Source organism: Venustampulla echinocandica (assembly GCF_003357145.1).
Source record: "Venustampulla echinocandica strain BP 5553 chromosome Unknown scaffold_2, whole genome shotgun sequence".
Taxonomy (NCBI): Eukaryota; Fungi; Ascomycota; class Leotiomycetes; order Helotiales; family Pleuroascaceae; genus Venustampulla; species Venustampulla echinocandica.
Genome location: NW_022474207.1, coordinates 2,044,610 through 2,057,004, shown reverse-complemented (window position 1 = coordinate 2,057,004; position 12,395 = coordinate 2,044,610). Strand labels below are relative to the sequence as shown.

The following is a 12,395-nucleotide window of genomic DNA, read 5'->3' as shown; positions in this document are numbered from 1 at the left end:
TACCTCTCGCCATGTGCTCGCTGCTCTTTGGTAAAAGTAAATGCTTACTCCAGTAGTTGCCGATGGCTCGAAACTGTCGAGTCCAGTAGTAAAGTGAAGATAATGAAAGGCCTTGTTGTATGGGCAGCCATTTGTTCCTGGGGGATGTTGTTTTATTTAGTATGCGTTGCTTCGTTACTAAATCAATGCTCTGAAGCTGTAGAACTTCAAAATATAAGCCTTATAAAGATCTAGTTTACTTCTGAAAAGCTCCTCTGCGAATGGGAGACAGACAGGAATGGGCCTTACCCTCTATCAAACCATCTCCAAAATCATACATCCCTAGCTAGCATTACGTACCTACCTACCTTACCTTACCTTACCTACCCCCCTAGGTACTCGCAGTATATCATCATCGTGTCATCATATCATATCACGTCACGTCATGTCACGTTACGTCAAACAAATTATTTTGCGACCCAAACCCCTCCCTAAGGTATATAATACCAAATAAGCAAAATATCTCCTAACGAAGTACAAGGGCGTGGCACTTGGTCAAGTGTGTTCTGGTCAAATTGTGCTTTTCGTTATCGCCAGGGACGACAGGGTTAACAATTGGGGAAAACAAATAACAACGACAACAAAAAAGCGACAACAAAATTCGGCAAGAGATGTAGGCATTTCGACACCGGGCTGAACTCTTTTTTTGCTGTTTTGAGGGTTGACTAATTTTTTTGAAAAAGAAAGGGGAAATAGGGAATGGGGGATTTATTTGGGGATGACTTCTTTTTTTTTTGGTGGGGGAAGGGGCTTTGAGTAGGCGAGGATGGATGGGGACGGGCAGATTGCTGGTTACCGCCTGGAAGGTGGAAGGTGATAGCTTGATGTGACGAATTGCCAAAATATACGTATCGATCTCTATGCCCAAGGAGGAATCCTGACTACGCGTATAGACGATGGGTGCTATGATTGTGGACAATCAACGGCCAGGTCACTTTCGAGGACTCTACTTACAAGCGGGGGTTCGCCGTGCCCCTATCTCTTTCCTATATTTTCATTTGAAGGATTACATGGAATGGGGCATACTTGAGGCTTTGCGTTTATAAATTCGTAGGAATTTCACTTAAGGTCGGCTGTTTTGCTGTATTTTAGTTCTTTTGGTCGAAGGGTTTACATATGCTGCCAAGGGGGTGGGTAGCTGGATCTGGGATACAGGTAGAAGGTGAGTTGAGGAGGATGTTTCCTTCTCGATAGAATATACATTGATTCTCCTTTGAGTAGCTACCAGGCATTCAATTTGTAATAGGAAGTGATGGATAGCAGCTGGATATTAGGATCAGTTCGGGGGTTTGGCATAGCTAGGTGACGAAATATCATGCTCAAATTTAATGAGGATATGGTCAATATATTTGGAGGGCTTCAGACAGGATGAAAAGGGTGATTTATTGATTCTATACTATCGGATGGACGCTTGGTATATAGAGGGAAATGTGGCCTCGGTGGCCCTGACGCGCTTGGGATGCCGGATTTCCCAGTTCAGCATACCGTATAGTACGGCTTATTATGGAGAGTAAGGGTTGACTCGAACGCTTGGGTCTTTGATACCCGCGCCATGTACGTAAGAATTGCCATTGATTATCCTGATCATCGAGTGAATAAAAGTGGGCATGGATTTGGCACCTATTTATGGCATAGAGTGCCCAAGGCACTCCGACAGCTATTTCCTCAGCTTATGGGAATAGTACAAGAAGCTAGCTTGTGAAGGGTGATGGCGAGCAGGTGCTCAGGGAGAGTCCCTGGCTGGTGATAACTACCATGGTTAAAAATAGTTACATATCGCGAGATACGTTAACTCCGGCAGAATCGAATTCGCAAAGGCAGTCCCCTTTCGAGGCAAATAACCGGCAGTTTCTTGTCTAGGCGGTGTTGTATGACCTATTGATTTAAATGTAGATTGTGTTGGGTGAGACACACGTCCTTGCTATATTAAACTCCAACAATGTTGTATGGCAGGCCTCACTGTTTAGAGTAGAAGGGTTTATTAATTCTCTCTTCAAGTATACTGCAAAAAGTCGCTGAGCGCACCCATCTATAGCTACCTTAGAGAAGTTTTCTGCAGTTTGGTTACTGGCTTGGTTCCGTCCGATAAGCCTTCTGACTTGCTTGTTAGCTTAAACTTTTGCTGGGTGATTGTATTTCTCATCCGCGGATTGCCACAAAGGTGGAAACTGTAGGTCGTAAGAAGAAACATGCTGTAATGTTTTAGGAATACTGTGGAAGTCGTGACTGATACAAGAAATGAGCAAGGCGCGTAGAAGAACGACGTGAAGAACAGACACAGCATCTGCCCTCCCCATGTGCCAATTATTAGTTGTTGAAGAACCTCTACTGCTTGGAGGTAGCTCTGCTAAGTGAATGTCTTAGCTGGCGTCCGTATCTGGCGGGATTGGTATGTTATCAGCGAGTAAACCCCAGAGAGGAACTTCAGCTACTTACAACCTTGGATATGAACTTAAAACCCAGAGACAAATGCTATATGGCTCGTGATTGATCCGCGGATGGTAATTGATATCCATACCTCATTTCATGGCGAAGTACTAACCTCGCTTAATGTATTCATAAAGGGGTTCGGAACAAGGATATGGTGGCAGAATAGTAGGCTGTAAACAAACGGACTTTATCAGCACTATAGTATATGGCGCATTCAGCAAGGGCAATGGTGCACATAAAATGGACATTGGCGCATACATAGAATTAATGGCGGATACAGAGAGGGTGTTGGCGGATGCACAAAAGTTAATGGCGCGAATGTAGAGATTGTATTGTTCTTACCAGTGGTTTCTCATTTAGCTGGGAGCTCTCTGTTCTAGTTCTTGAGCACCTACAAACTTAACTGTGGCCAGGGGAAGTCATTAGATGGCTGTAAATATAGATGGAGAAAGGTATCAGAAATCTAATAATTACTCAAACATGGTATTGGCTAATCGCTGTGTCGAGTAATGCGCGGTTGTAACTAAATATATGGTTGAAATCACAGTCAGTATATGTTTCCGAAAGGCGGAGAGAATGGACAAACCTTCCTTAGATACTTCAGGGAAGTTCACGCCGGAGGCACAAGGCAGAGAAAGGAATGAAGCAGGCGCAGATGGATCAACTTGTGAGAAGTGGTGCTCGCGCCTGTGGAGATTTTACCGCTGTGCTTCTTCTGGGGACTGAAAACTTGTGGTAGCTCTGTGCTGATGAAATAAAGTAGAAAACAATCAATCGAATCAGACGAATCACGTCGGCTGCTAGATACATGTCAAGAGGGGTGCGGTCAGATGGGAAGAATCATGTCAACTGATACACCTGTGCTAGCAACTGAATCGTTGTCATATTAACTCAAGGCAAAATCTGGTCATGGGAAGGGTCACAAAGGGTTCTACATCCAGTTTACTTGAAGAGTCACAAAGGGTTCTGCAGCAAAGTTATTTTGGAAGTTTGAATTGCCTCTTATGTGTATCAATTGTTCGCACCAGCACTCGAGGCGCAAAGCAAAGCAAAGTAACGCAATGAAGGCAATGATAGCAAGACGAGTCAACTGATCCTCTGAGGAATATGTTAGTTATATTCGAACATTTGGGAGGAATTGGACGTACTTTCAAACGAGACATGATAGCAAAGCAGCAATGATGGGGATCTTTGGGCGTTGGCTGTGAAATGGCCTAGTGGTTACCCTGGCGCTCAAGGTCGGGGTCAACTTTAAAGGGATTGCCAAGGTCTTGTTCTTCAGCTACTGCAGCCTGGAATTGCGTCAGCTAATTCAACACATCTTAACGCTCGACAAGGGGGAACTTACAGCTTCTGGATCAACACCGTCGTTCAAACCACTACTGGGAGCATCACCTAGACCATTTGGATGACCTGGAGCTCCATACGGAAGACCATCATAGGCATTGTGGGTAGGGTCCGGGTATTCATATGTAAGAGTAGCCGACGAAGCATTTTGGCTCGCAGTAGCAATTTGTGCAGCGGTAGCCATTTGTGCTGTAGTAGCCACTTGCGCCGGGGTATCAAATTGCGCCAGAGTAGTACTCGAGGGACCAGCGTTTGTAGCAGTAGTATGGCTAGCAGCGGGCTGGCTACCGGCATCAAAGATAGAACCAGGGGAATTTGCCACTGCAAGTTCAAGCTCTTCATGGGTGATGTTGCGGGGATTATTTCGGTCGAGGTTGAACTGGCGGCGATTATGCTCGTCATACTCGATCCAGGTCTGAAGACACATCGTACTTAGTAAATGGGTAAGTGTAAGAAATCTGGATGACTTACCATGGGTGGAAGGTATCTTCTTCTCCGATTGAGGCCCGGGGGAACCCCATATGTCGATAGTCGTAAATTCTTACGGCCCTCCCAGTCGCGTCGATTCTTATTGTATCTATTAAATAGAGCGCCGAGAGTTTCCGGCTGGGGGTTGATTCCTCTCTGATTCGAGCATGTTGGGAGACATGGGCAGTAGCGAGGTGCCACAGATGGAAACCCGGCTCGCTTGACATATGCCTTCTTTGGTGGCGACTTTGATGGCTTCTTTGGTGGCTTCTCCGGTGGGTCATTGCCGCCGCCCATGCCCGAGTTCGATGGTTGAACAGACATATTTGGTAACCCTCGGGAAATATTTGGATGTAAGTTGTAGGTTGTAGGTTGGTTCGTCGTCGGGATAATCGCGCTTGTTGCTGTTGAACACTGGAATCTTGCGACAAATAAGCTGGAAGTCTTGGGATTAAGGGATTGTGAGGAGAAGGCATGTTTGGAAGCAGGGAGGTGGTATGAGAAATGACATATGGCACAAGGATGAGATGGGCCGGGATGGAGTGTGTTTGGAGAAGGAACTCGCAAGGGAAACGTGTTTTGTGAGGAGGGCTTACCGGCCAAACGCGCTGAGAGTAGCTGGCGTGAACGACTAACCCAGCTGCTGGGAGATCGGAAGCTCGAAGTCCAGAACGAGGACAAACGACCTTTTGATGATAAAAGAGGGATGACAGAAGTCGAAGAGGGGGGGGGGGGGGGGGGGGGGGGGGGGGGGGGGGGGGGGTTGTTTCGCGAGAGATCTGGACCACAAAGGTCGCTCGACAAGCTAGCTAGGCTTATCGTGCGACCTCAGGGGAGTTTGAAATCTGATTGGTAAACAAAAGTAGGAAGATGAAGGAGACGAGGGGAAAGCTTAAGGGAGAACTCTTAAGCTCGGGAGGATGTGTTATGGAGAGAGGAGAGAGAGAAGGTAGGAGAGTTGGTCGACCGCCCCCTTAAATAGGAAAACCTGGGTCCTCGCTTACCGCCTCAGTCGATCGCCGCGATTCACTAGGGCGGTCTAAGAAGAGGTGCAAACATCGGTGATGTTTGATTGAATAGTGAATAGGATACAAGTTTAGCGAAGCTCCATGACGTTTGAGTCTTTCGAGTTGTGTCGGTCATCCATTGTCTAGTAAGTCTAGATGTAGGTTCGAGGTGCTACCCCTAAAAGGTAACCTTCTTTCCCTTGCTCTCCACAATGCCGCCAGTAAGTCGAGGTGCATAAGGTTTCCGATACTCGACCGCCTTAGGGACAATTACATTCTCCTTGAATGCTTCTGTTGGCTGCTCTGAGGTCTCATTGGCACCCTTCTTGGTGCCCTCCTTTTTGTATCGTTTACTGTATCGAGTTTGGTCGTCTTCTGCGAATTCCATCCTCAGGGGTCGGCCCCTAATCCTGTTGACCCAGACCTTCCTCTTCTTCGTCTTCTTTATCTTTGACTTGCTAACAGCATTCTCTGACTCAGATCCCTCACTGGCATCCGTGTCTTCCTCAGACTCCGACGCATCTGATTCCGGTTCTTCAACAAGCAGAAAACCACGAACAGCGCTCGTTGCTGCATCTAACTCTTCGAATACGATCCAAGCATATCCCTTGCACTTCCCGCTGTCTTCGAATGTCGCCATCTTAATACTAGAAATGGCACCACACTTCTCAAAATGCTCCCTGACGCTTTCCTCAGTTGCATCAAAAGGTAGATTGCCAAGGAAAATCTTCTTGCTCGGTGGCTTGCCCTCCCTTCTGCTCTCCTCCTTCGTCTTCTGGGGTCTTCCCTCAAACGACTTGTTGTCCTTGATCAAAACCCGGCGGCCTCCTAATAACTGCTCCGACAGACCTACAGCGTCATTGACGGCTTCAGGTGACTCAAAATCAACGTAAGCAAAGCCCTTGTTGTGCACGGTCTTGCCATCCCTCTTCTGCTCAACCTTATTTGCTGGCTTTCCATCATTTGGCCCAGGCATATGGACTCTGGTGATCATCTCCTCTGTGAAATCCTCCAACTTGTTTACGAAGAACTCCCGCAAATCAGTCTTAGAAATATAAAAGGGCAGGTTGCCGATCCATATGCCATGTTCCGACTTCTTCTCCTTCTCTAGTTTGGCTTTCTTTGACTCTGGCTCTGGTGTGGATTCAGCGCCAGACTTTGAGGGCGGAAGAGCTTTCCCTTTTTTGAGGAGACGAAGAGCCTTCTTGGAAGGGGGCTCAGGGGCTGTGATGTCGACTTCAATCTCTTCAACGGCAGCCTTTCGTTTCTTGGCTGGGGGACTTTTGGCTATCTCCTCCGTTTCTGGATCCGTGGTTTCCATAGGTGTGCTTGAAATGAGGGCTTCTGCTTCAACTGGGGTGGTGATGGTAGGTTCTGGGGAGGTATTCGTGTTTGGCTCTGAGGGCTCTTTCAATGATTCTGCTTTTCTCTTCTTGCTGGACTTTTCTTTCTTCTCTTTCTTCTCCTTCTTCTCTTTCTTCGGCTTTGTGGAGATGGTCTCAGCGGTGGGGGAGTGCTTTAAGGGTGCCATTGTTGGAGAGTGTATGGGAGATAACCACTTTGATCAGGGTAGTTCCTACTTCGAGGTGTCGGTGTGTCGTGAATATTTGTTGTCCAGAGCAATGTAGCACGTGACTGTTCCACGAGCTCTTCTCAATTATTGCGTCCTAGATATCATGGAAGAGGGCAATAGATCGGAGGAATGTGTGTATCGCAAGAAATCCAGTTTGAACAGAAGGACAATCTAGTTCAAACACAAGGCTGGCTCTGATATCGATCTGTTTGAAGCCAAGTCAGACTGCCTCAAGCTTGCGTCGCGAGACGTAGAGAAGGTTAGTCCAGCGTCGCAATAGCAGGAAGACTAATCTCTAGCTAGTAACTAGAGTATATCTTCTCCTGTTAGTCCGGATTGATCGTTCTTATTCAAGAGACCAACGTTGGGTAATCTGTGTCGTACAGAGAGTCTCGTCGCGCATCTTGTCAACTTCGAGAATTATTTTCTTGAGAGAAGTACAGGGTTTACAAGATAGCTACGCGATCGGAGTTACAATTGTCCGATATTAACCGACAATGGGTAATCTTCGGCCGCTCTAAGATCGGAACAACGCTGCTTTATGGATACGGACTACTTCGTACGCCAACCGTGAATGTTCGGGATACTTTGATCATGTAGGCACGTCTCGTCCTGGCAGCTAAGCAGCTTCTTCACGATCTAGTTTCTATGGTCTATTGACTCTTTTTGTGCCCCCTTCCTTTGGCTTCTCTATGTCTCTTTGAGAGTCCTTTATTTAAGTCAACAGTGTTGCTTCCCAATGCTTCCAGGCGCGTCTTAATCTTACACCTCTTCTACAATGCAAGCCAACGGGGAGGAGATGGATACAGACGGCGGTGCGACAGGCCACGAAGTTGGCGATGCGACTCACAATACGGAAGATGCCAAGGCTACGTATAAATCATTCAAGTACGTTTCCTGTTCTCATATTCACGGCGGGGCAGTGTTGGATGTGCAATTTCTACAACCATTCAAGCCTCACCCAAGCGACATCGCATGTCAAGCATCGTTGACAATGGTATCAATTAGGAAGAAGTTTCGGAAGCAACGGGTCAAGTTTGATGAGAAGATGCGTCAGAGCAATGACTGGTACACGCGGGAGCAGAAAGCGGAAGAGCAGATTAAACGACTGGCACAAGAGAATGAGTGAGCACTCCCCTTTCCATTCCCCCTTTAGACCTCAAGTCGACTAAGCTAATGTACTGTTTCTCCAGTCAACTCCTCGATCTTCTTCTCGATGTCAATAACTCTGCTCAAATCCCTGCCGAAAAGCGCATCGAAATGACCGTCGACGTTCCAGCCCTCTCTGCCATCCCGCCCTTGGTTAGCAACAAGGACCTGTCCAAATGCGCCGAACTCGATACGCCTGCCGGGAAGGCGCTTTACAGAGAGATCCGAGGCATGCTAGAAGAAAAGGCAGCCGCGGCATCATCATCTAGAAATGGAGCCAGATTAACAAAGCCACTCTCCCTGCTCATGGCCACGGTCCCTCATCACTCCGTCAATAGTCCCCTCGTATCCGCCGACCTCCTCTCTACCCTCGAAACCCACGAAGGCCACGCCGGCCCAATAACCTACTTGACAGCTGACCAAATTGACGATTACCTCTACGATATAGATGCCTCTCTCGGCACCGCACCTCCTGCCCCTCCTCCCCAGCACCCGGCGCAGCACGACGTTGCCCTCCGCAATCCAAACAGCGTCTACAACTGGCTCCGCAAGAACGAACCCAAAGTCTTCCTTCAAGACAACGAAGGTAGTGAAAAATCCCAAGGGAAGCCAGGCTCCCTCCGCGGCGCAGGAAAGCGCGCCAGCATCCCAGCACCCGTCAAACCCGACGCTCTGGAATTCGTGGAAGAAGATGGTCTCGGGTATGACGCTTCTCTTGCCGGCCCTGTAAGCGCAAAGGGAAAGAGGAAGAGGGAGGACGGCGATGATTCTACGTACCATCCTTCCAAGGGGCAGAAATTGGATGAGAGCGGCAAGCCGAGGGTGAAGCGGGCGTATAACCGGAAGAAGAAACCAGAGGGCTCAGAGGCGAATACTCCAACACCGAAGAGGGGAAAGAAAGAGAAAGCAAAGCAGAGGAGTCCGCCGCCTGCTCAACATCCGTTTGGGGGACCGTTGTAGTGCTACTATTACTGTACGAGGGACCTTTGGCTTAATGGCGTTTTTGGGTTGGGAGATACATGGATTCTAGATAGGGTGATGCGGTACGACAAGGGGAAACTTGTATACTAGAAAGCCAGCTAAGCCAGAAACGCTATGGTTTGCATACGGAGGCAATTGAAGATTGTGATATGCTATGCTATTTATAACTCTCAATGGTCCTGAAGCAAGGACGGCCTATGTACAGTGTAATGCAGTGACGTTGCAGTGTTTGATGATGGGTAATTCTATGAACACCAGGCCATGCACGCAGAATAGAAAGCACGGTCCTGTATGACCGTGAAAGTATATCCCCTCGATGTCTTTCGGTGTCGCTGGGCGTGTGCCCCCTTAGCCACTTCTCGGTGTACCGTTACTGTACCCACCATCTCTGTCTCTCTGCAACCAACGTCTCTACCGATCGGTGTTGCAAGGACTTATGGGCCGTAGAACCACCCAAAAGCGTTGAAGTAGAAGGTCAATCTACAACTTCTGCTTCAAGATGCTCTTCATCCGTCTCTCAACAGCATTCATATACTCGGTGGTAGTAACATAATCCTCACGTCCTGTCTTCCCACAAGCCAAGGCCAAATCCTTGGTCATGATGCCATCGACATCCACTGTGTCGATACAAGCCTGCTCCAGGCTCTCGGCAAAGGCGACGACTTCAGGTGTGTTGTCGAGTGTGCCTCTCTGGATGAGTCCGCGGGTCCAGGCGAAGATCGAGGCGATTGGGTTCGTGGAGGTTTCGCGGCCCTTTTGGTGCTCGCGGTAATGGCGGGTTACGGTTCCGTGGGCGGCTTCGGCTTCGAAGCTCTTTCCGTCGGGGGTGATGAGAACGGAGGTCATGAGGCCGAGGGAGCCAAAGCCTTGTGCAACGATGTCGGATTGGACGTCACCGTCGTAGTCTGGTTGGTGTTAGTTTATTGTATTAGGCTAGTGTGACCAGAAAAGTAAAGGGGAGCAAGGGGAGCATACTCTTCAAAGCCATAATGTAACCTCCTGAGCTCTTCATCATCTGAGCAACCATATCATCAATAAGGCGATGCTCGTACCAGATCTTCTTCTCCTCGAACTCCTTGGCGTAATCCTTGTCGTAGATCTCCTGGAAGATATCCTTGAACCGGCCGTCATATTTCTTCAGAATGGTATTCTTGGTGCTCATATACAGTGGGAGGCTCTTGCTCAAGGCCAGCTTGAAAGAAGCATGTGCGAATCCCTCGATGCTGTCATCGGTGTTGTATTGTGTTTGTGCTACCCCGCCGCCCTGCTTGAAGTCGAAGACTTCGATTACTTCTGGCTTGCCGCCTTCTGGGGTGAAGACCATGCTCAACTTGCCATTCCCCTTGACGACCATGTCTTTGGCGCGGTATTGGTCGCCGAAGGCATGACGGCCGATGATAATGGGCTTTTTCCAGCCAGGGACTAGACGTGGGATGCGGGGGATGACGATGGGCTCTCTGAAGACGGTCCCTCCTAATGCGTTTCTGATGGTACCGTTGGGGGACAACCACACTATAATCCCACCGTGTTAGTTCAATTGCCCCGCCTTAACGTAAAAATCGCAAGGAAAATATCAAAATAAAGACATACTTTGCTTGAGGTTAAATTCCTTCACTCTGGCCTCATCTGGGGTAATAGTAGCACACTTGACACCAACACTGTACTTCTTGATCGCCTCGGCGGAATCAATTGTAACCTGGTCGTTGGTCTGGTCCCGATACTCGAGCCCCAGATCGTAGTACTTCAAGTCGATATCTAGATATGGGTGAATGAATTTCTCCTTGATGTCCTTCCAGATAATCCGGGTCATCTCATCGCCATCCAACTCCACGATGGGATTCTTGACCTTGATCTTGTTGAAGGTAACCATTGTGCGTCTGGTTTGGAAGGCGGAGCCAAAAGTGGGAGCCTTGCGATTGTGTCGTGCTGCGATTGAAGCTGTAGCTGGTGCTGCTGAGGAATACCAATGTGAGACTGAGGGGGGGAGGGCTTGAGGTGTAGAACGGAAGAGGCCGCGCGATGCTGCGACAGATATTCTTGAGCTGGACATGATGGCGTACGGACGATGCCCCCAAGAGTTTTAGGATTTTATCTTATTGCCGTGATATTGGCAGTGCATATACCGAGCGATTCCGACGTCGTTGATAAGGCGTACTAAAAGAAGTGGAGAGGAAACGGGGGGTTTTTCGGGGTCCACCCAGTCTGGGAAGAGAAGGTACGACGGACGAAGCAGAAGTAAATACAGAGATCGCAGCAGTGGGGCTGCCGGGGACTACTTTTAGCCGCCGAGGGGCTTGGGGAGTTGCCAGTTGGTGAGGAGGCAGAAAGGGTCTGAGGATGAAGATGCGATGCCGGGATATTGGTGTTTATATTGGTGTTGACATTTGCTATATCGGCCGTGACTAGTGTTGTTTGGTGCCGCTCTTTTGATGCCAATGAATCTACAGTGCGTTCGAGTACTTTGGGGCCAATACAAGTACTACGATGACCTTTTACTCGGTTTCAATTGAAGGAATCTTGGTTAATAACGATGTTGTAACCGTTGTCACCGTTGTCAAGCTGCAACCGGAATCCGAATAATCCGAATATTCCGATAACGGACTTCCATCCCACCTATTCGGTCCTTACCCCTGTCAGCCCCCGTCAGTAACCGACGTCACCCGCGGGATCTCGACCCACGTGATGTGATTGGCCATCACTTAGCGAGTGCGAATCCGGGAGTTACACAGAGGCAAAATCATTGCTAATCAATTGCTTGGCTAGGTATGAGCGTGTAGCTACCTGACGTCTTCAGGCCTAATAAATCCCAAGCCCCAAACCCAAGCCCAACCTCGTTGCACTTCCTGATATCGCCTATATGCCAAAGAACCCATCGACCCCGTAATACGACTCCGTCTCCAGCCTCTATTGTTCTAATAGATTTTGCCTTGAAACCTATAGTAAGACACGAGAGGAACATAACCCAACCCAGAGAGAATACAGCCAAGACAGCGAATGTATATAGGAGACGAAGAAAGAAGATAGCCAAGAAAGAGAGAAGTACTTCGTATAGAAGGAGAGACCGAAGAGAAAAAGATAAACGCCTTTATCGTTCCGTACTGTTGCCCGGCCGTAAGATTGTCTAAGATCCCAAGAACTCCTGGTTCCCACCCATAGAAAGGAGAAGTGCACGACACCGAAAATAGCGCGAATTTGACGAAAGCAATTTATCGAGCTCAGCAAGATGAGAAAAGAAAGAAGAGATTTTCCCAACCGGTCCCCTCTACAAACGCCGCCTTCTATACGAATTCTGAATCTTGCGCCATTCGCCAGACGCCGGACGCCTAATACCAGCCTTGCCGACCATGGCATCGCCGCGTCGTAACATGGCCATCTATAATAGTGACCTGCAGAGGCACGTT

The 12,395-nt window shown here is 48.4% G+C and overlaps 4 protein-coding genes across 4 annotated transcripts; 1 reads left to right on the top strand and 3 right to left on the bottom strand.

The window, feature by feature from the left end:
* Positions 1–3,683: 3,683 nt before the first annotated feature.
* BP5553_05036 (uncharacterized protein) lies at positions 3,684–4,608 on the bottom strand (the record flags this gene model as incomplete). Its single annotated transcript, XM_032013659.1, has 3 exons — positions 3,684–3,761; positions 3,818–4,231; positions 4,288–4,608. The coding sequence occupies 3 exons, from the start codon at positions 4,606–4,608 to the stop codon at positions 3,684–3,686; spliced, it is 813 nt and encodes a 270-aa protein (XP_031870259.1).
* Positions 4,609–5,469: 861 nt separating this feature from the next.
* Positions 5,470–6,822, bottom strand: BP5553_05035 (RNA-binding, RBD; the record flags this gene model as incomplete). The annotated part of the gene is made up of 1 exon (XM_032013658.1): positions 5,470–6,822. One exon carries the CDS (start codon positions 6,820–6,822, stop codon positions 5,470–5,472), a length of 1,353 nt encoding a protein of 450 aa, XP_031870258.1.
* Positions 6,823–7,642: 820 nt separating this feature from the next.
* On the top strand, positions 7,643–8,973 carry BP5553_05034 (uncharacterized protein; the record flags this gene model as incomplete). The annotated part of the gene is made up of 2 exons (XM_032013657.1): positions 7,643–7,989; positions 8,058–8,973. The coding sequence occupies 2 exons, from the start codon at positions 7,643–7,645 to the stop codon at positions 8,971–8,973; spliced, it is 1,263 nt and encodes a 420-aa protein (XP_031870257.1).
* Positions 8,974–9,474: 501 nt separating this feature from the next.
* On the bottom strand, positions 9,475–11,044 carry BP5553_05033 (Isocitrate dehydrogenase [NADP]; the record flags this gene model as incomplete). Its single annotated transcript, XM_032013656.1, has 3 exons — positions 9,475–9,899; positions 9,970–10,506; positions 10,585–11,044. The coding sequence occupies 3 exons, from the start codon at positions 11,042–11,044 to the stop codon at positions 9,475–9,477; spliced, it is 1,422 nt and encodes a 473-aa protein (XP_031870256.1).
* Positions 11,045–12,395: the final 1,351 nt, after the last annotated feature.